This window comes from Atractosteus spatula, chromosome 6 (assembly GCF_055471065.1).
Source record: "Atractosteus spatula isolate fAtrSpa1 chromosome 6, fAtrSpa1.hap1, whole genome shotgun sequence".
In the NCBI taxonomy this organism is placed as follows: Eukaryota; Metazoa; Chordata; class Actinopteri; order Semionotiformes; family Lepisosteidae; genus Atractosteus; species Atractosteus spatula.
Window position 1 is genome coordinate 7,368,640 of NC_142711.1, and position 20,958 is coordinate 7,389,597.

Sequence of the window (20,958 nt, forward strand, 5' to 3'; positions counted from 1 at the left end):
TTTTCACGGGTCCGTGCAGACCACTCAACACGTGTCAGCACAGCCGGCGAGGTCCAGAAAAGCTTATAAGCCATTTTGTTCCTTTCTTTTTTTTTTGTTGTTGTTGTTGTTGTTGTCGCCGGCGGATCTTAACTCTGGCCCGTGTTTTCATGCACGACAGTAGTTCTGGCAACAGCTCTGCCCCCGCTCATCGCCGCCACCGGCGATGCCGCTCAGCGCGCAGGAAGAGCCGAACTGCACCGCCGTCCAATTTCGCTCAGGAAACCAGACTCTACCACTCCAAGTGCTCGGGGGGGGGGGGGGGGGGTGTGTTGGTCTACTTTCTGGCCTGGCGTCACTTATTGCACATTAAAGGCGGAATGCTCTAACTTTTTTTTGAAATCGAAACAAAATCCGGACGGTTCAGAATCGCCCGCACCTGAGCCGTTCGCCCCCCCCCCCCCCTGCACCCCCCTCACCCCCACCCCCGGTATCGCTGACAGATAAAAGTGGTTCGCCCGGTGACCGTCAGTTCTTCTCTTTAGTGTTTGCCAATGTTGGAGGTGTAACTGGGCTCTGTCCCTGGGAAAAAGGTAAAATAACGCACGTTAAATGTGAATTCACGCCTCGGGGGGGGCTTGTAAGCGTTTAAGCGTTATGCCAGTGATGGTACGGCGATCCACCCGGGTCCCAGTTCCTTCCGCGGCGATGACGAAGCCGACGGTGTTTTTCAGCCATGATGCCTGCTCCCGTGCTCACAACGCTGCGTTGCATCGCGCAGCCTGGCGCAGCAGCGGGGCGATATTGGCTCGCCAAGAGTTTGCAAGCACCGCGGGCAGCGACGGGCGGGTCGGTGGCGATGCAGCCCGGGGGCCGTGGCGCCCCGGTGGCGGGAGGGCGGCGCTGTCAGTCGGGCTGAACGGGGTCGGGTCGGGTCGAGCCGAGCCGAGGCGGTACGTGCAGACCGAGGCGTGATGCTCGGCACCGGGAGGCTGGAAGCGGATTTTAATAGCGACGGCCGGGCGCTCAGCCTGTTTGTGCATTTAATGTCATCTGGTTCCTAACAAGCTCGTGTGTGGGCGGGTGTGTGTGTGTGTGCACTGTGTTCGCCAAGGTTGCAGGGGTGTGTATGAGGAGGGGAGGGACAGTTCGTACCTGGTTGTCGGGAAAAAATTGTGAGCGGTATGCATCGTTGGAGTGCAGGTCTTTTCTGTAACGTTGGTCAAATAAAGAAAAATAAACGTTTCTTTCGGTTTTGGTTGGAAGCGGGGGCAATTAGAAAAACAAACTTTTGAGTCAATGGGGTGCAGAACATTTTCTTAAAGATGTCTCCCCCCCCCCCCTTCTGTGTAGCGTTTTCTGTTTATTATTGATCAAATCGGTTAAAACGTATGCAGCAAAGCTTTCAACTGTGAATGCTGTTAAAGTATTATACAGTATTCAGCTGTATAAGAATTTACAGGATTCTTGCAACTAAAACTTTAATCATCTGGCGATACGAAGATAAAAAAAAAGAATGGAAGCAAGTTAGTTCCAACTTTTTGAGGGCCGGAAATGTTTTCGGTGTGGACCCGATATAATTAGGAAATCGGCTGCACAGAAGGATTCATGCACTGCAGTATGTGGCGAAAAGTGATGTACGGTTTCGGACGGGTCCAGATGTGCTGTCACTGGTGCTCAGGAAGTGCACGTTGTAGCTGATGTCCAGAGTCCCGATGGGTGAGCTGTACTGCGAGGGGGAGCATTTCAGAAGAACGAATCGGCGATTTGTGTAACTGCTGCATTGCCGTGTAACTTTAAATAATAAATAATTACATTTATTTATTTTTTTCTTTTAATTCTGCAGTCTGTTGTAGTCCAGTCCCGTGTCCTGGTTTTGCGAGTTGGGTGTATTCCCGATTTAAAATTTCCCCAGAGAGTGGCGTGAATGAAATCCGATGATACCTTCTGCACGCAGAGTTACGGTAAACGGGGGGTCACAGTACTTTGACAGAGCCCTTTCCCGGGTGTAGAGCTCCCCCTCCTGGCGTTACAGCAGGTGTAATTTCAAACAGTCGCCCCTGTGAGAGAATGAGGGTCCGGGATTTACTGCATCTCCGACAGAATCCCTTTTCCTTCCAGTATGTTTTAGGTTTTTTTTTTTGCAGCTAATTGAACTGAGGATCTAGCTTCAGCAATGTGGTTGATTAGCTTGTTCCACACTCCCACAACTCTTTGTGTAAGGAAGTGACTCCTGTCCTCAGTGGAAGATCTCTTTCAGCTGTTTCTAGAAGGAAGCCAGGGTGTCAGCCTGAACATATTCCCCCAACTACACTGGATAAACAGGGCATTTACAGGATAGATAGGACAGGGCATAAATCTGTGTAGCTGCTGCCTGGGTCCTGTGTCGTGACCCATAAAGCAGGAACAGGCAAAATGGCAGCACAGAGCTCTTTTTTAGTTATAAGTTCTTGTCTACCCTCATTAGGATAACTTATACCATGCAAGCATATTATTCACACTGGAAAATGGACCAGGCGTTAAAACTGCTATTTGTTTTCGCCATAGCATGGAGAAATGTAAGTTCCGTACCTTGAATTTAAGTGGCTGTGTCTTTCAAGGCTGTTTAAAGCAACAGCAGAGTTGAGACCCCTTTAGCTCGAGAGATGTTTGAGAGACCTGTTGAATATTTAGGATGGGGGGAGATACTGAACCGATTTCCATGTATTTGGTTACTAAGAAGGAGACCTTGAATTTATAAGGCGAGGAGTGAATCAGTACTCCGAAGTGGAGGAAGGACACTTAGACTGCAGGCTTGACCCTGCTTCTTTCAGACGCTGTGAAAGGGCTTGTATCACGTGACGCTCCTCAATAGCCTTGTCGCCTCGGTGTTGACCAGGAGTGCAGACAGCTCGGGGCTCCTCCGTCGGCGAGCGTGGATAGGTTTCCCTAGTGAGTGTGCAGAGAGCTGCTGGGAACTGTGTGGGCGTGCCAGGGCTCTGTGCCTGTCAACCGCTTGTGAATAGCTCTGAAAAGCTGTTGTTTTCCTTCTGGCCTCAGGTTCTTTAGCAGTTCTGCCGATTTCTCCCTGCTTCTCCACACATTGCAAATCCCGTGAGCGGGGAGTGTCGTCGCTGGCGAGAGTCCGACCGCGTGTCTCTGGAGGGCAGTTTTCCCGGGCTCTGCTCGAGCACTGCAGGGGGCCGTGATGTGAGCTGAGGAGGACCCCTAAACAACGCGAGCTGTCCGTCTGCCTTTGTCTTCCGCTTACAGGTACAGAGGATGGCACAAGTGAAGGTGCAGACGGCAGCCGGCCTGCCTGGGCCTGGCATGTCCCCCATCGTGCCACCTGCCGCAGTGCCCAGCCCAGGCCCTGTCAGTCTGCAGCCCTCTGTCAACGGAGCAGTTCCAGCCCCAGTGCCCAGCTGCCCCAGTCCCGCCACCGGCCTGCTGGATTCTGCTGCCCCTGCAAGCCCACCAGGTAGGGAGGAAGATCCTTGGTTTGAAAACCAGACCGGCCAGTGTTGGCATCGGCCCAGGGGTAGAGCCAGGCACAGTTCTCCCTAGAGAGAGCACCAAACAGGCGTCCCGAGCGTAGCTGCGAGGGACAGGCAGAGAACATCAGACAGGTGACAGACTAGAAGCCCTTCCGCCCTGTTTAATAGGAGTTGATTGATCCAAGGATTTCACTCAGCTGTTCTTAAAAGAAGCTGAGGTTTCGGGGTTCAGCCCCATGGCTGGGTTGCTTGTTCCACACTCCCACAGTCTTTAGTGGAAAGAAGTCGACCAGAGGACAGAATTGCAACAGAACTGTTCTCCAGGAAGAGCCTCTTTCAAGGCTTCCTGTGACGCTGTCTGGTTTCTGGTTTTCCATTGGTTAAAACGTTTACTTTTCAACTGTTCCTGTTGGTTTTTTAAGAGAAACCGGCTTTGTCCCTGACCTCTACAGGCAATACATTGATGACTGTGTCAGTGCGGCCACAACCACCAGTTAGAGCATTTCCTGTATCACTTCACCAACTTCCACTCATTCCTCAAGTATTCAGTTAACATATCTTCCACTACTCTTCCGTTTCTGGACATAAACGTCTCCATTAACCATCCACGACTCTCCTAACGTCTGTGTCTGTCTATTACAAACCCACTGACTCGCACTGCTGTAGGTATAGAAGGCAAAGAAGCATCTTCTACCCAGCTGGCAAAAAACTATTTGCAGAGCTGGGTCCCATCCTGGTGTCCAGGGCAGCTCCACTAAACGTTACATTGGGCACAGACCAGACACAGCACATCTCTGTGACAACGTCACCATCCCTGCAGTCAAGCATCGTGATGGCAGCAACATGCTGTGGGGACTGGAAAGATTTTGAAAGATAAAATGGACAAATCAAAGTACAGGCAAATACTAGAGGAAAACCTGTCAGCCTCCTAAAGAGTCAAACCTGGGGTGAAAAGTCACCTTTCACCAGGACACCGATCCAAAGCACAAGCCCAGAGCTGCACTGGAGTGGGTTTACAAATAAGAGGGAATGTCCTTGAGTGGACAAGTCCAGGTTCTGAATTGAATCCTGCTGAGGAGCTGTGGAAAGATTGGAAATGTGCTTTCAGAAAGCGATCACCCAAGCAACCTGAGAGAGTTGAGCAAAGCCTGCTCTGAAGAATGGGCAGAAATTGCATTAAGTCAGTGTGGAACTTTGGTAGAGACTCGACCAAAAAGACCTGCAGCTGCTGCTGGAGGTGCTTCAGCCACATATTTCATGGTCCTGAATACGTAAGCAATCAAGATGTTTCCCTTTGTTCTCTTTGGTTTTTCTGACATTAACTGTAATTTAGCTTACCCTTAGAGGTCTTCAGTTTGAGTAACCAAGTTCTAAATAAAATAATAAGTTTGAAAATATGTGTGCATTGTTGGATAATTTCATGGGACACCATAATAAGTGTCTGCATACTTTTACAAGTATATGGTAATATACTAAAAAGCAATGGGGGGTTCTGTGGACAATCAAAATGTATTTTGATTACTTAAAAAAATATATCAGACCTGGGAAAAATGACTACAGCAAACAATATCATAGACACCCACGTGGAGCCTGAAGGCGGTACATTCGTGCTCTGGATTCCAAACAAATACAGAATGACAATTCAGACATCCAACATTTAGGGGAACAGCACCCATGATATATTCCTGGAATTGCTTTCGGAATCTAATGAAAAGAAGGCTTTATAGAGAGCAGTAGTAGTGAAAGAGAGCACTATAGTTTTGGAAGGGGCAGGACAGGGCAAGTGTAGATCAGAGGTGGAGTCATAGTGGTTTGGCTCACACACAGAAGAATCTGCTGATCGCCATTCTTTCACATATTTCAGTCCTACCATGGCAAAAATCCACAGAACTGGCAGACATGGATGTTGGTAAGAGTTACATTTTACAAATCCCAAATAATTCTCCTCTAGAAAGCATGGCAAAATGCTGTTTTAATCAAATTTAGGAAGTCGTGTGTTATGCAGATAGGTTGGATCATTTCAGATGTTCAGACATCACTGGTTTCGTTTCTGACTACTGATTTGCTTTGAAGCATTAAACGGCTCATGATAATAGTACACCACGTGAGAAAGAAGTTGGCAAAACAGATTATAAAGACCTGCAAGAGGAGAAGGTATTAGGGGAAATTGCCATTGATAAGTCTAGAAAATGAAATTAGTATTTTTCCTGCTTTGTGTATTCTAGTCTGCAGGAGTTTGTCTAAACAAAATCAACAATATCATAGTGCTCTAATTTTCTGTTCATTTACGCTAGAACGTACACTATTTTTAAATTTAAAATTAAATTTAGCAGTGTGTGATCTCTTTTCTTTAAAAAAAGAAAGTGGTACCACTTGAAGTTACTCGCCAACGTCCCTCCAACCCTCCGTCACCCCTGTGTCTCCTGCGAGAGTAGCAGACGTTCATCCCCCTAACCAAGCGGCCGACAGCCGAAACATCAAAGAAAGACGTTTTCCTCAGTCAAATAATGGAGGTTTATGTGTGGAACATTTTTAGGTATTAGGCTTTTGTTGTCCTGCGAAAGAGAGTGTTGCTGCCTGCAGTCTTGAGTTTCCTGATGTGGCCATGGTGCTCTTCAGTCATTAATATCTCCGATGGTGCATAACACTTCCCTAAGTCTCTGTATGAGCATTTCATAAGGCATCTAGTGCCAGCACTTTACAAAGGCATTGAGTCCCCGAGATATTTTAAACACATAGCTGGATGAGAATCTCACATCAGTACATTACCACCAATGAGCCTAATCTGCTCATCGGCCAACCCTTGTCCGATTGGTGCTGGGCAAGAAAGGATGCTCTCATCCAGCGAGTGCCAGTTTATAAAGACACATGCCTCTCTGACCACACAGAAGGGAAATGATTTAAAGATACCTTTCAGGACAGCACTGAGTATTATGCATTACTTTTTTCTATCCTTGTTATCATAAGCTTGTAGTCTGTGCTGGACACTAGTCATTGCCAGACCTCTCTGAGGTTTTGGTAACCTGGCCAAGGAAGGCTTAAGAGTTGCCTTGTCAGCGCAGGGCATTATTTCTTTACTATACTATATACAGTGGGTATAGAAAGTCACCACCCCCTTTCAAAATGTTCACCTTTTGTTGCCCTAAAGCCCCCAGGGAAGACAAATCAGGGCATCTGGCCCCAGCGGCCCTGCGCCCTCTTTCGTGACGGAGTCCTGAGCGCTGACCTCTCCTTCTCTTCCCGCAGCTTCCTCCCAGGAAAACATGGCAAACCCCAAAGAGAAAACCCCCATGTGTCTGGTCAATGAGTTAGCCCGTTTCAACAGGATCCAGCCGCAGTACAAGCTGCTGAGCGAGCGGGGGCCGGCCCATGCCAAGGTAAGAGGGGGAGCTGCTGCTGCCGGTCTTCTGGTAGTGGCCGTGCAGATGCAAAGAGGCTTTGCTGTTTGTGCTTCTCTGCTGGGATAGTCAGGCACACCTCATATAAATATGCCAATGGCTTTCCCAGGAGTGAAAATGGAGATCTTGTTTTCAAAGTGCAGCATGCTTGAAGTGCCTTTTATTGTATATTGCTTTGAGCAGTTCAACAACCCTTATTTCAGACTCAAAATCGATATATATTCCTTTGAGTCTGAAATTTTGGTATATTCTTCATTTAGCAGAGCATTTCAAGGGTACTTTTCCATCCCACTTTCTTTTTTTTCCCCTTGTTTTCTGGCTTGTGAATACAAAGCGCTGGTGTTTTAACAAAGGTGATGATTAGAAAAAAAAGGTTTCAGGCTTCATTCATCCTAAATAAATCTGGAAGCAAATGTCCTATTAAAAAATGAAGAACTTTAATTTAGCATTTGTTCTTAGCGCTATCAACATACACAGAGCATTAAATTAGTGTTTTTAATCTAAAGACTTGATAAATGTGTCAAAGGCGATCCTAGTGTGTCTGCATTGAGTCTTTGCTTTCAGATTCATACCTATTATGTTTCAGTTGATAGCTATTTCAAGTCCTGTTCTACCAGTCGATTGAGAACACAAAAAGGGTTCCTAATTTGATGGAAAGTTCTTTTTGTTCTTGCGTTTTATATTATTGAGGTTCTAATTTCACTATTAGAAAGTGAAATTTTCTAATTTCACTCAATCCACTCAAAGCGCTTTACAGGTAATGGGGACTCCCCTCCACCACCACCTGTGTGCAGCCCCACCTGGATGATGCGACAGCAGCCATAGTGCACCAGAACACTCACCACACACCAGCTCTCAGTGGGGAGGAGAACAGAATGAACAGCAGTTCAGAGATGGGGATGATTAGGAAGCCGTGATTGCTAAAGGCCAATCCACAAAGATCCCAAAGAGCGTCATATAAATATGGTGACCCACTTCGTTCACTACTGAAGTACAGCAACTACCTGGGTGATACTCGGTGCCAAAAATGTAGCAGCAGTCCCACTGCACAACGAGAGGGTGCTTCATTAGTGTGTAACAGACCGGTAGGTTCAGACAGGATGATAGCTCTCGTCTGAACCTCTTTCCCTCTTGCACAGTTTAACCATAGGGAGCTTTAGTGAGGGTAGATTATTGAAGTCCACCATGAACTTTACCCACTACGCTGGAATTAACCTCCCAGCTCTTCCGTTACGCAATAGTCAGGATTAAAGGATGTCACCACTGGAGACTGAAATAGCAAAAGATCTGATCCTTTTTTTAGTCTTGAATGGAGAAGACCGCCAGGGAATCTGATCCAAGCATTTAAAATTCTCAGGGGCACTAACAATGTCAATCCAGTGAACATCGATATTAACAGTGAAATACAAACAAGAGGTAAGAACTGTGAGCCATGTGGAAGTATGTTTCAATCTGAGAACATGAGGCACTTACCCAAGGGGTTATGGGAGTGCGGAACAAGCTGCACAGCCTTGTTGTTGAAGCCGATACCCTGGCTTCCTTCCAGAAGCAGATGGATGAGATCATTGGGTGAAATATTTAATAACTACTAGATGAGCCAAATGTACTCTCATTTGTCATCATTCTTGTTTTTTCATGAGATTCCAAAGTATTATTGTCGTACAAAGTGCGTGTTCTTTTTCAAAATAGGGCTAACATGAGCATTTTTTAATTTTTAAATTACAAGATTAATTTAATCCATTCCATCACATCTCATTGTCTTTCACACAGTTTCAACAACTGTTTTGTTGATGAATTGTATTCTTTTGGTTTCTGCTCAGCATTGTGGTTTAGAGCTTACAGTTGTGAGCAAGCTATTGTCACTAAAAGTAAAGAGTGATCTGTTTTTACTTGTGTTTATTTTAAAGTGAAAATTTCAGATCTCTGTCATCAGAGTTCCGTTGTAAGTGAAGACTCTAGGTTGCACACAGGATGTGCTGATCCACAGTTTCCTGTGTGGTGGTGAGTTAGTCTGAATGAAATGATTATTAATTGAAAGGAAAAGGTGGAAACGTGGATGTGTTTATGTCCTCTCATTTACGACAGACACAATCGAATGGAAGAAGGCCTGATGTCTCTGAAGCCACACACTACACATTGCCTTTTCTTATCCTGTGTTCGTCAGTGCAAGCAAAACGAAAGTCTTTAGCTTCCTCTGCCAGAACAAACCTGTAGGTTTACTTTTCAGAATCTGATGTCCCACAGCTTTTGTAGGAATTTCTTTTTGTAAGATTGTGCAATAGATGTTCTCATTTCCAGAGTTATGTGTGCTTGCTGAGGTAGCTCAGCGGTAAATTAAGCTTGCAGGTGTAGGAAGGCAGGGCCTTGTCAGTGCTGCGGTGGGAGAGGTTTCTGCTGTAATGGTATAGGAAGACCAGTAGGTGGTGCTTTTCACTCTGCCCCACATTTCCCCATATACAGTTCTCCAGTTTGGTCATTTCATGTCCTGTGCCATAGTTCATAGCAGTGGGGTGTTTACCCTGGTGTCTTGTTTATATTCCATTCTGGGCTTGTACAGTTCTCCCTGAAATTCCCCCTTGATTCAAATTTGTGAGGCAGTTTCTCCCTTAGTTGGGCTGTTGGTGTAGAATGGCTGTCGTGAGTCACCTACAGTAGGTGGGAACCTTTGGGGTGGGCCGCGGTAGATCGGTGTAGTTAACTGTGATTGTAATTTAACTACAACCGTGAGTTCAGAGCACTCGTCTGCGTAGCAATATTTAAAAAGTAGTCAGTGAGACCCGTGCATCTGTATTTGCAGCGGAACATGTGAAACACGTACTGTAGATGTGTGGAAACACTGCAACAGCCACAGCACTGGAGTGTAATGTGTAAATGCTGGACGCAGGTCACTGAACGTGTGTTGCGCTATGCTGAGGATACCGCCGTATGATTTTGACCCGGTTCTGGCATTGCTTTCCGGTGCTTGCAGATCTTCACCGTGCAGCTGGCTCTTGGAGAGCAGACCTGGGAGGCCGAGGGAACCAGCATCAAAAAGGCACAACACTCGACTGCCTCCAAGGCCCTGACCGAGAGCCCCCTTCCCCGGCCTTCGCCCCGCCCCCCCAAGATGGACGCCAACAGCAACCCAGGTAGTGGCCGCGGGCAGGAAGGGGAGAGTTTCTGTTGGAGGCATTGAAGGTTTCATACAGCATTGCGCTTGAGACTGTGTGTCTGTTTCCACGGGCTGCCGACTGACTGACTGACTGGGCACATTTAGAGGGTGACGGCCACATTTTTGAAGCCAGCTTGGTTGACTCTTAAGACGTCGCTCTGTGAGTCCCTGCCTGTGGTCTTGTGCCAGTTGAGATGTCTGGTTTCTTATTGAATTTATTTGGTGTAAAATGCTAAAATAAACAGATAAAGGCAAAACTTAAGACTGGCCACACTCCAGGCAGGTGACATTCATTGTAGACTAGGGCAGGGAGTTGCTTGCAGGTAGCAGAGACATAAACTGTAAATACAATTGGAGGTAATTGGCCAAACACTCAAACACTTTCTGGGCAGGAGCAGTTTGTGTGATGGGCACATTTCACTGTATTAGGTTCACCGATGGCATATATCTGGTACCATGGTAGAAGGCAGAATTGCAGGCAGTTCAGGAGTATATACTGTGTGAATAAGGGGGACTTGGTGTATGTTGCTTCTGGTAATGTGAGCTACCCTTTCCTGGCCCTACAAACAGAAAGGGAGTATTAGTCTGCTAATAACTGGAGTTTTCCTACACACCTGCCTTCTCTTTTACTCCCTTCCATTCTCTCTTTTTAGTTTTGGGAGAAAACTCATTATTTCACTGCCCTTTGTGCTTCTTGGAGAGGTGGGCTGTTCCAGGCAGCAAGAAAATTTGTAGACTCTTATTTCTGCTTCCTTCTTAGTTTTAAATTTATTTTACCGGGATATTACTGTAATGAAGCAATTTTTAGCTGACAGGTACAGTATATGAGCAAGAATAATGGAATAAGTTCTATATATTAAGTCCCCAATCATTCTTGACTTTGATCTTTGTAAATGCATTTTTGACTAAGCTTCTGCATGTACATTCCATATCACAGAATCCACAGTTTTTTTGCAGCAGCAGATTAATTCCAAGTGTTCGAGAGTTTAGGGCTTTCTTTTCACGTAAAATACTTTCTCAGACATTTGGTAAAGCTCTTCAGGAGTCTGAGAAAGACCTTTTGAAAGGACTTACCCTCTGAAGTGTCCAGCTCTCTCTCTCTACTTCAGAGTTTTACAACGGTGAGTGCTGATGGTGGTAAGTTGACCAAGAATTTGATCTAAGGCTTTAATAATGTTGACTAAAATGCTTATTTTGAAGGCCAGTGATGTCTGTACGGAGCGCAAAATACCATTTAATGGAAAACCGTCTTTATGATCTAAAAGAGACATAAATAAGTCAGTAAACAGTTAAAAATCATGGTTAATCAATCTAAAGCATTGCAATGTTTTTTTTTTCATGCTCTCACAGGCAGTATAACCCCTACAGTAGAGTTAAATGGACTAGCGATGAAGAGAGGAGAGCCTGCCATCTACAGACCCCTGGACCCTAAACCTATACCGAATTACAGAGCCAACTACAACTTCAGAGGAATGTTCAATCAGAGGTACACTATCTTTGTTTGATATCTTGGAGAAAGAGATGTATCTGTACCAAGTGGCGGAGGATCTTATAGCATCATTTCAGGTGGTTGTAAGGTGACAGGAAGCTGGCTTGAAACGCTGACATCATCTGATATTCTTTGGCTGAAAGTCTCGTTTTTTCATTTGAAGAGCAGATCAATTTTTCGAATTAAATGTTTTCTGTGCCAAAATGCAGGATTTGCACTGCTGCATTCACTCAAGTTAGAGAATCCAAAATAAAAACAGGTGCCTCCTGTCAGGTAAGGAAGATGCAGGTTGTGCACAGGTTTGCTTTTTTTACCTAGTCTTTTAACAGTGTCTGTTAGTAATGTGCATTCATCTCGGGTTAAAAGATTGTCGTGTCGTCCGTTTTTAACATGAAGCTGAGTGTCGTATGTAAACCTGAACAGAGATCGCCTGCCTGCCTCAGCCATGCCATCGCTTTTATTCTCGCGACTGAAATTTTCTTTGTCCGTGCTTGTTCTTGAACAGACGGCTTGTTGTTAGTTGCCCTTTCAAATGTAGTATCACTAGATAGAATGTAGTATTTTCACCACTGGGGTTGATGCAAAACTGGGATTGTATTGTAATTTTACTACGTTACCTTCACTAGCTTCTCCAAGCAATAATTAGGGTACAGAACAGACCGTGATGACATGACTTTCAAAGCACAATAAACATTTGGAAAATGATCAGGAGTACTTACTTTTTGACTTGTCCACTTGTGATTTTAAACCTAGCCTCCATGTTCCTGTCTGGGTGTATGTTGAAGAGTTGCTTTTTGATTGCAGTGGACTGACAAACTGCATTCTGTGTTTTACACGACTGGTGTCCAGAAAGAAGGTTTCTGTTGTGCAGTATTTACAAAACACACACTTCATGCTATCAGATGCCCCCAATTTGCAAAAGTAAATTTGGTTTCACAACAAAAGTAAAATAAGCTGATATGTCCATATGTGTTTGTCATTCAGTTGCTCGTGTGCATTTAAACATCTGGAGCACCCCTGTTGCAGCCCTGGCCTGGTGCCTAAAGAACCGGTATATTTAATGTCACCCTTTCCCAGGCTGCGAGCACATTGTGATGCTCAGCCGAGATGGGGGGGATTGAACACAACAAACGATGTTGTTCGACCATGGCTACATGTGTGCAAAATGATACCCAGAAACAAAAGCTGACTTCTGCACTTTTGTCTCATATTAGTCATTTGATCTGAAATACAGATTTCATTAATACGGAGCAAAAATGACCAATTTTACTTCACCATCCCAATACATTTGGCTATGTTTAAATGATCCAAGTTTAGACATCAGTTTATCAGTTATGGATGCTGGTGTTTATACCTAATGACACAAAATGAAAACAGTGAGTGCTTCCCAGCTCAGTGGTGTTTTGCAATGCAATGTATTTCTTCCACCAGTGTCTCATTATGTGTATTTCAGGTTGATACAGTAACATACAGAATAGTTGCAAAAATATTTGTATTAAAATTGAAGCATACTGTAATCCTGGTTATAGTGAGGATAGAATGAAAGTGGGAACTACTATTAATAATTTTTCAGAAAAATATTCTCTTGCACCCCTAGAGGGCAGTAGTGGTTTACTTTAATTACTATATGGTATTTTTGGAACTGTATACTGAGCATCAAAACCATTAAAGCTATACAAACTGACACGATTTCTAACAGAAAAAAAACGATATCCTACAGATGCTCTGACATTTTGTTGAAAGAGCATGCCATAGGTAAATTCAGTATGCTGATTAACATTTGTCACTAGTATGTGGCATTTTGGGGAAGTGGTTAGCATTGCTGCCTCACAGCAAGGGGGCCCTGGGTTCAGTTCCAGACCTGCTGTCTATGTGGAGTTTGTATGTTCTCCCCTAATTCGTTTCTGTGGGTTTCGTCCTCGTCCATCTCTGGTTTCCTCCCACAGTCCAAAAACAAGCTGGTATTTTAACTGAATTCTTGGAAAACTGGCCCTGGTGTGAGTGTGTGCCCTGCCATGGTCTGGCATCCCATCCAGGGTGTGTCCTGCCTTTAATAATAATAATAATTCCTTATAATTATAGAGCACTTTTCTGGACATTCCACTCGAAAAGCTTTACAGGTAATGAGGACGCCCCTCCACCACCACCAGTGTGCAGCCCCACCTGGATGATGCGACGGCAGCCATAGTGAGCCAGTACACTCCCCACACACCAGCTCTCAGTGGGGAGGAGAACAAAATGATGAGGCCAGTTCAGAGATGGGGATTATTAGGAGGCCATGACTGGTAAGGGCCAAGGAGAAATCTGGTCAGGACACCAAAGTAACACCCCTCCTTTTTTCAAGAAACGCCCTGGGATTTTTAATGACCACAGAGAGTCGGGACCTCGGTTTTACGTCTCATCCGAAGGGCAGCGCCCTTTTTACAGTAAACTGTCCCCGTCACTGTACTGGGGCATTAGGACCAACACAGACTGCAGGGTCCTAATGATGTCCCAGGACTTGATCAATATAGTGCCCTGCAGTGAGGCTCAGACCATCACTCTTGCACCTCCTCACTGGTCTTGATGAGGCATCATGACCTGCTGTCACCCATGTAGTGACCTATTATTGAGGCACTGTGTTTGTCTGTAAAGCTTAGAAATTGCTAAGCACCTCAGACGCTGAGTAACTGTGTATTAACATGCTGCTCTCTTGCTAAGCAGAACACTTTTTCCTTTGTGATTTTCCCCCAGTCTTGACATTAAACTGCTCCAATCACCTCATCACCTGTGCTCAATCAGCTGGCTCTCTTGAGGTGATTTTGTGTTTATGCAACCGTGAAAGACACTAGAATTGTCACAGTTGTGACTGATTATTTAATCAAAACAATGTCAAAAACACTTGAATCGGCATCTGAAAACCATGCTCTTGACTTTTCTAACAACAATACATAGAGCAGCAGTTTTTTAGATGCTCAGTACAATGAGTTCTTGGTGTCCATTCTTTGTTTTTGTTTTACCATTTAGAACTGATTCTCAAGCAAATATTTAGTCGCTACTAACTGACAAAACCAAAAACCAGAAGTCCCACTATGAATGTTTGCTACCCGCTAATCTTGTAGGCTAGAGTTCAGATGATTTTTTGTTTCACTAGCAGTGACACGGTTTATTTCCCAAATATATAGCTAGCCATCATTTTGTTAAAGTATTGTTTCTTTAATTTCTAGACAAAAGTGTTTAGTTTGTGATAGGCATGTTCAAAATCTCCACTAACATTTTTGCAGTAGAGGAAGAGTAATTGTGACGAGGGACTGTGTGGAACAGTGCAGTCACTTGCGTGGCAGAAGAGTATGATGATGCAAATCTCCCATTTCTGTCATGTTTTCAAAGGGATGCTTTGTAAATATCCATACATCATGAGGCAGGTGCAGTGAACAAGGCAGGAATACGCCCTGGATGGGACTCATGTCTATTGCAGCCACAAAAACAAGCTTTCTCACCACACATCTGAGGGTATGAGAATCAATTTAGACACTCCAGATCACCTGGACAGCATGTCTCTGGACTGCAGGTGAAAACGGGATTACCAGCAGAAAACCGACACCAACACAAGGTGAAAACGTTATGACAAATTTGAATTAAACTGCACCCTGCAAAAGTATTCATTCCCTTCCTCTGATCTCCTTATCCCTTGATTTACCAATGATCTCTGTGCGTTTTTCAGGAAATATTTGTAATCCAAACTTGAATACTGAGACAAAATGCTAGTGTGGAAGCCGCAAGTCTTCTTAGATAGTGCTCTGCCTTCGGTGCATCCAGGATGGTGCACGTTTTCACTGCCTCTTCTTTGCCAGCTTGCTCAAGCTCTGTCAGGTAGGTCGGGGGTGGTTGATGGGCAGCGTTCATGTCTTGATTAAAAATAATCACTTGACGGAAACGTGTCCTTTACTTGTAATTCAGCAAAATGGGACACCGTTGGAAAGGGGGGCCAGTACTTTTGTGAGGCACTGCAGATACATGTGGATTGTCAGTCTCTGAAAAGAAAGAGCATTAATAAGCGCAGACCTTGCCATCAAGCCAGACAGGCAAGAGATGATATTCTGAGACACAGAAGCCTTTGTGATGTTTTAATCTGATCGTATCTGTGGAGAACAGGGAAAGCCTGAGGAGAAACATACTTAGACTTGAGGCGTGGTGGCAGGTTGGAGTGTGTGCCAAGGAAGGTTTTCTTAAGGGTTGGTTTGACTTCCTTCAAGCAGGTGTTTAAGAAGGAATTTTATCACCGAACACGTCACGGCCCAGCCACCTTGGTGTCCTGTTAGAACAGTCCCCAGTATCTGCTGAGCTCTGTGTATGATATATTAGAAGTTCTAAAGAGCCATCTCCTTTACTGTCAGCAATAAAATACTAGGAAGCGGAAGGAAGTCATTAATCAAACTGCTTGTGTTTGAGAGAAGTTCTTCAACCTCCTGCCTACATTAGTGCGGAAAACTACAAGCAGTTTTGAAGGCTTCCAAGTATCTGTCAGCTTAATCAGTGCAAATAAACTGTATATAAACTAAGGGGACATAGAAAGACATCTTCCAAATTTGGGTCATTGGCCAAACAGTATTTTTTAAAAAGCAGTATTTCAGGGGGCAGGTGGCAATTCTTTGAGGGTATACAAAGTCTTGCTGTGACATCTGAGATGCAGGTCTGAAAGATAGTCTTTGTTTTAATGAATGCTGCCAACTTTGAAGTCAGTCGGTGTGAACACAGGAAATCAGACCTACTTCTAAGATGTCCATGGTTTACTTCAGAGTATCATTTTTTTTCCAGGCAAGAGGAGACCATGCAGCCTATCTAGTTCATTTAGTTTCTGGATGTTAATTGATCATGGGATGTTATCCAGCCATTTCTTAATAGAAGCCAGGATATTGGCAATGAAGGTTAATTCAATTCAAGGCCTGCCCGGCTGTGGCCACACAAACATTCCTCCGTCTCTCCACTCCCTGCAGTAAATCTGGTTTGAAATTCGTCTGTCGCAAATTGTCTGCGCCTCTTTGGAATATACTATAGCGCGCGCGAAATAAAATCACGCCTCTGCTTCCTGGGTCGCTTAATGTATCTGAAACAAAAACCAGGTGGTTCAGCGGATCGCAGCTGTTCACTGAAGAAGCTTTAAGAACTGTCCGAAACCCCTGAAGGGTTTTGACGCGATCCGCCTGGCGGATTGCTTTATTGTCGCCAAGGACACTGGCGCAATAAAGCATATCTGGGATCAAGAACAGGAGCTGCAAGCCGGGATGTGGACAACAGAGTGAATACGGACTTTGGCTATTCCATATTGGGTGGGTGTATCCAAATTGTTGATCTGAAAAATCTAAATTAAATTGAAAACGAGACTAGATTCACTGTGTGTTGTTATGTGGCCATGAAGGGATCTCTGCACTGTGTCTTATCGAGCAGAATTTACAACAGGTCAGGTATGAGTCGAGACGTTTTGTTTAACGGGCAGTCATGTTTTTAGATGATAACGAAAGTTTTGGGTGAATAAATGCTACAGTACCTGGAGGCCATGAATACTTTGTATCTTTTTGCCCTTTATATTTTCCCAGAGGTTTTCAGCTTTGCGTTTTCATTTCTGCTCCTGTCGTTTTATGTTAAAATGAGCAGAAGGTCGAACGGGTCTATAGGAAACACGGAGGTTGCCCAGATACTGCCTCTGTACAGTGAAGAGGACAACAGACTTTTTGTTGTCCTCCCAATGAGCTTTCCTAAACTCTTTTATGATAAGAAAGTGGAACATGGAACATGAACACTCGGCGGTGATGTTCAGTGTCCCCTATAACAGGGCAACGAGGCTGTGTTTCTTCAGCATCCATGCTGTCACTTCTGTCATCACAACTGAGAATGCCAGAGCTGCTTTACTACGATACCCTGATTTATCCCCAAATAATTTGCTTAGATTGTGCTTTTAGGAAGAAATGTTTGAACAGCAGAGGGGAATTCTCTTAATGGATCTCCTCTTCTCTCTCTCACAAAAAGGATTCCGCGTGTTCATTTGACTGCCGCACGGCACAGTTCTTCCTTTCTCGTAAGTGTCGAAAATTGGCGTCTGAGCCTCTGTCCCGGGCTGCTTCATCACAGGACAGTGACGGGAGTCTGGAACTGCAGCGGAGTTCGAGAGTGCGTCACTAGATTCCACAGGGCAGTTGGAATAATAGTGATATGGGAGTGTACAACATGGAATTTGTGGGGAAAAAAATGCTTTGCAGTTTTTCATAATGGGTCAGCATGATCTGATAACATTAGTTCACTCTTAGTAAGTAGAAAATTTATTTTTTTATGATTTCGCATTCTTCAGGAATCTGGTAGACTTGAGTAGTTTTCCGGATCCATTGCGCAGTCTGTCATGTAGTAGCTCCAACTTTATTTGGAAATATTCCGAACCCGGCCAGCAGTCCTGTAACGTATTGCTTCAACAGGCTGTGTGTGGCCTTAAAAGGAATCCCTCAGTGAGTTTTTGTGAGAAATGATGACTAATTGTTTTATCATATTAATCTGACCATATAGATTCCAAGATTCCAAGATAAAGCACGAAAGCAGGTGAACCAAATGGATGCCTTTCATACTTTCTTCTGACATTTTATTAATGTCACAGAAGTAAAAGGGCACTTCTAGTTTCTCTGTGTGTCACATCAATCATGTGCTCACCTGATTTAAATCCTTTTCCCAATACACTTATCCCCCAGTTTATGAAGGTGGTTCTTTCCTTGAAAACTGTTCATAACGTGGCTCGTTCTGTTCCCCCACAAACCTCTGGGTAAAAAGTGCATATTGTTCTTTTGTTTTTAAATAAAATGTTTAAAATGCCCATTGCTTTTCAGTTAAAAATGTACAACCCTTTTAAGGTTTAGAAAATCACCCAGTAAAACTCATTGTTACCTTTGCAGAACACTGAATAATTTATTTAAACGAAATAAACTAATTAAGTTTCAAGGTAAGAGCGCTGTTGTTTGACTGATAATTAGCTCATTTGTTTTTTTCCTTTGAGATGGTAGCTGATTGAGAGTCCTGTGAAAAGGAAACTGAGTACATTTAAAGGAAAGGGGTGTCCATCATATTAACCTTTTTAGGGCCTACCCTGCTCTTAAATAACATGGCAACCGTATAAATGGAACGTTACAATATTATATATTTTTTTAATTCAGTCTGAAAACAAAACCACAAAATAGTGCAAATGAAAATACAACAATGGGTCCTGACAAGAAAAAAAGGGGTGCCCAGGTCGCTAATTCATCTAAAGACAAGCAAAAGTATCTGGCTGTGCTGTCACAGTTTCTTCAATGGCAAAGTGTAGGTCTACCTCAGCCATACTTTTATCATTAAGAACAATTTCTGCAGGCAAACACAACCGAGTGCAGTTTAAGGTTATCTTGGTTTTTCCTCAGCTTCAGTAAAACAGATGTTTTGCCTGCAGTTAGACGCAGGAACAAAAAAGCTTTGTGCCTGAGGAGGGACAGTGAGTTGAGGGCTAAACTGAGAACATGGAGAATTAGCAGTTGAGAGTTCAGTGGCACGGTGACATCTACAACCACTCTATCACAGGACGCCCCCAAAGGAGCAGTCAGAGCAGTCAGAAACGGCCACTGTGGCGTGACATGCACTCTATACACTCTTGACACCTGAAGAAGGCTCCACGGCCGAAACGTTGTGTTTTCTTTCCTCTTTTTTTCCCAGCATGGAATAAACCTATTACTTACTCTATACACTCGTTTGAAATGGGTTAGCTGGTGCGCAGAGAGGAAGAGGATGTATCGTCCCAGCACGCGTTTGAATCCGGACTGTGGTCCAGCTCGTTCAGACCTGTATCCCGTGCAAAGATCACTGGAAGGGTTGCAATTGCAATTTAGTTAGCAGATTGATCGGAAAGTCAAGAGAATTAAAAAAAAAACAGCATCCGTACGAATAAAACAAAAAGGTAGAGGCTAATTGGAGTAGTGCTATGAAAGCAAATGTTTGGAGATGGGGACGTGTGTTTTTACAGATGTAAGAGCGCTGTTGTTTGACTGATAATTAGCTCATTTGGTTTTTTCCCGCACACGACAATGAGCCGATATGCGAGTGAGGCTCCTAAGGAAGAGCGGGATATGGGACTCCAGCTCCCTGCCCGTGGAGGTTCTACAGGAGTGGATGTGGAGAACAGGGGAAGCCGTGATATGCGGGACGTGCAGCAGTGCAATCCCCCTCACCTGGGAGTGTCACTGACTGGATTGAGAAGGAGTTTCGCAGAGGCCCAGATTGTACAGGTCCGTGTGGAATCGAGCCAGGACACCGGGTTTAACACCCCCTAGCTTGTGAGTGACCCAGTAGTCGAGACCTTGATTGAAGTTTTCATCTGAAGGACTGCACTTCCACCTCCTGCAGCACTCCTGGTCGATATTGGTACAATGGTTTGGACATTTTGGATCAAAGGGAAGAGGATCACCTATGTCCCAAACAAAACTTGGCCCGGCCTTGCTTGGGTCTCATGAGATCAGGCTACAAGGAGGTGACACTGCTTTCTTGAACAACATCGAAACATCAGAAGTGTGTGTTGCATCATTAATATATTTTTGTTCAATGCAAAAATAAGCTGAAATCAACCTGTGTTGGTCTTGGCTTAATGCAGTCCCTGATTGTTAGCGGTGTAATGTAGACACATGGTTATTAGTAAACAGTGTAAAAGAATGCACTAGAATATTCTTATTTCGTATAGTATTTTCTTGTAGAGTAAGACTATACTGTTAATAAAAAAACCATCAGGTTTTCTGAATATATCTATAGAAACAAAAGCTGAAAGATAACTCAGAAAAACATGGTGTCAGATGGCAATTTAAAGACTTATCTTGGGTGGCATTCCTGGCTCTTAACAGATACTGTGTCTTTGTAAAATCCTCAGCAGGTTTTATGTGAAACCTCGAAATAGTTGTGACAAAAGTTGTTTCAGATCTCAGAAAAATGCCAAGAAAATGTATCCTGAAACTGAAAAAACTTAAGGCCGTGAAGGTTCATTTCAGCAATACCTGTCAATCAGTTCTACAGTTTGAATGGAGCCATTAAAAAACGAGCCAAAGAGCAGCTTGCAGTGGCTAACATGAGGATACCTAGTCATCCATAAGAGCTGAAACCTTTTCAGCGAAACACTTAGGAACGCCAGCGAACAGCACAATGCAAATCTAATAAAAAGGTAACAGAAGCTCGCGCCATCATCTTGTCTGCTCTGTGAACAAAAGCCCTCATTTTGTGTTAATCCCGACATAATACAAGGAGAATTTTTTTTATAAAAGAACTAAGTGGAGCGTCAAAACTCCAGTCAGTGCCCCGTCTAATTCCCAGAATTCTAATATTCCTTGAAGGAGAGATCAGATTAAAATCAGCTAAGGGAAAGGGCACCTTGCACCACGTGAGGAGCCAAGTCCCTGCCCCCTTGCCTTGCCAGGATGTACTGTCGGCCAGCGTCAT

General features: G+C 44.3%; 1 protein-coding gene across 5 annotated transcripts in view; it reads left to right on the forward strand.

Annotated features, from left to right (window-relative positions):
- Positions 1-468: 468 nt before the first annotated feature.
- The window catches only part of stau2 (staufen double-stranded RNA binding protein 2), a 117,852-nt gene continuing 97,362 nt past the window's right edge, over positions 469-20,958 (forward strand). For all 5 annotated transcript variants that reach the window (XM_088919249.1, XM_088919248.1, XM_088919252.1 and 2 more), the window contains exons 1-5: positions 469-572; positions 3,232-3,439; positions 6,702-6,832; positions 9,822-9,981; positions 11,355-11,490. In XM_088919249.1, coding sequence (XP_088775375.1) covers positions 3,241-3,439; positions 6,702-6,832; positions 9,822-9,981; positions 11,355-11,490 — 626 coding nt within the window. In that variant the 5' untranslated portion in view covers positions 469-572; positions 3,232-3,240. The remainder of the gene's footprint in view (positions 573-3,231; positions 3,440-6,701; positions 6,833-9,821; positions 9,982-11,354; positions 11,491-20,958) is intronic.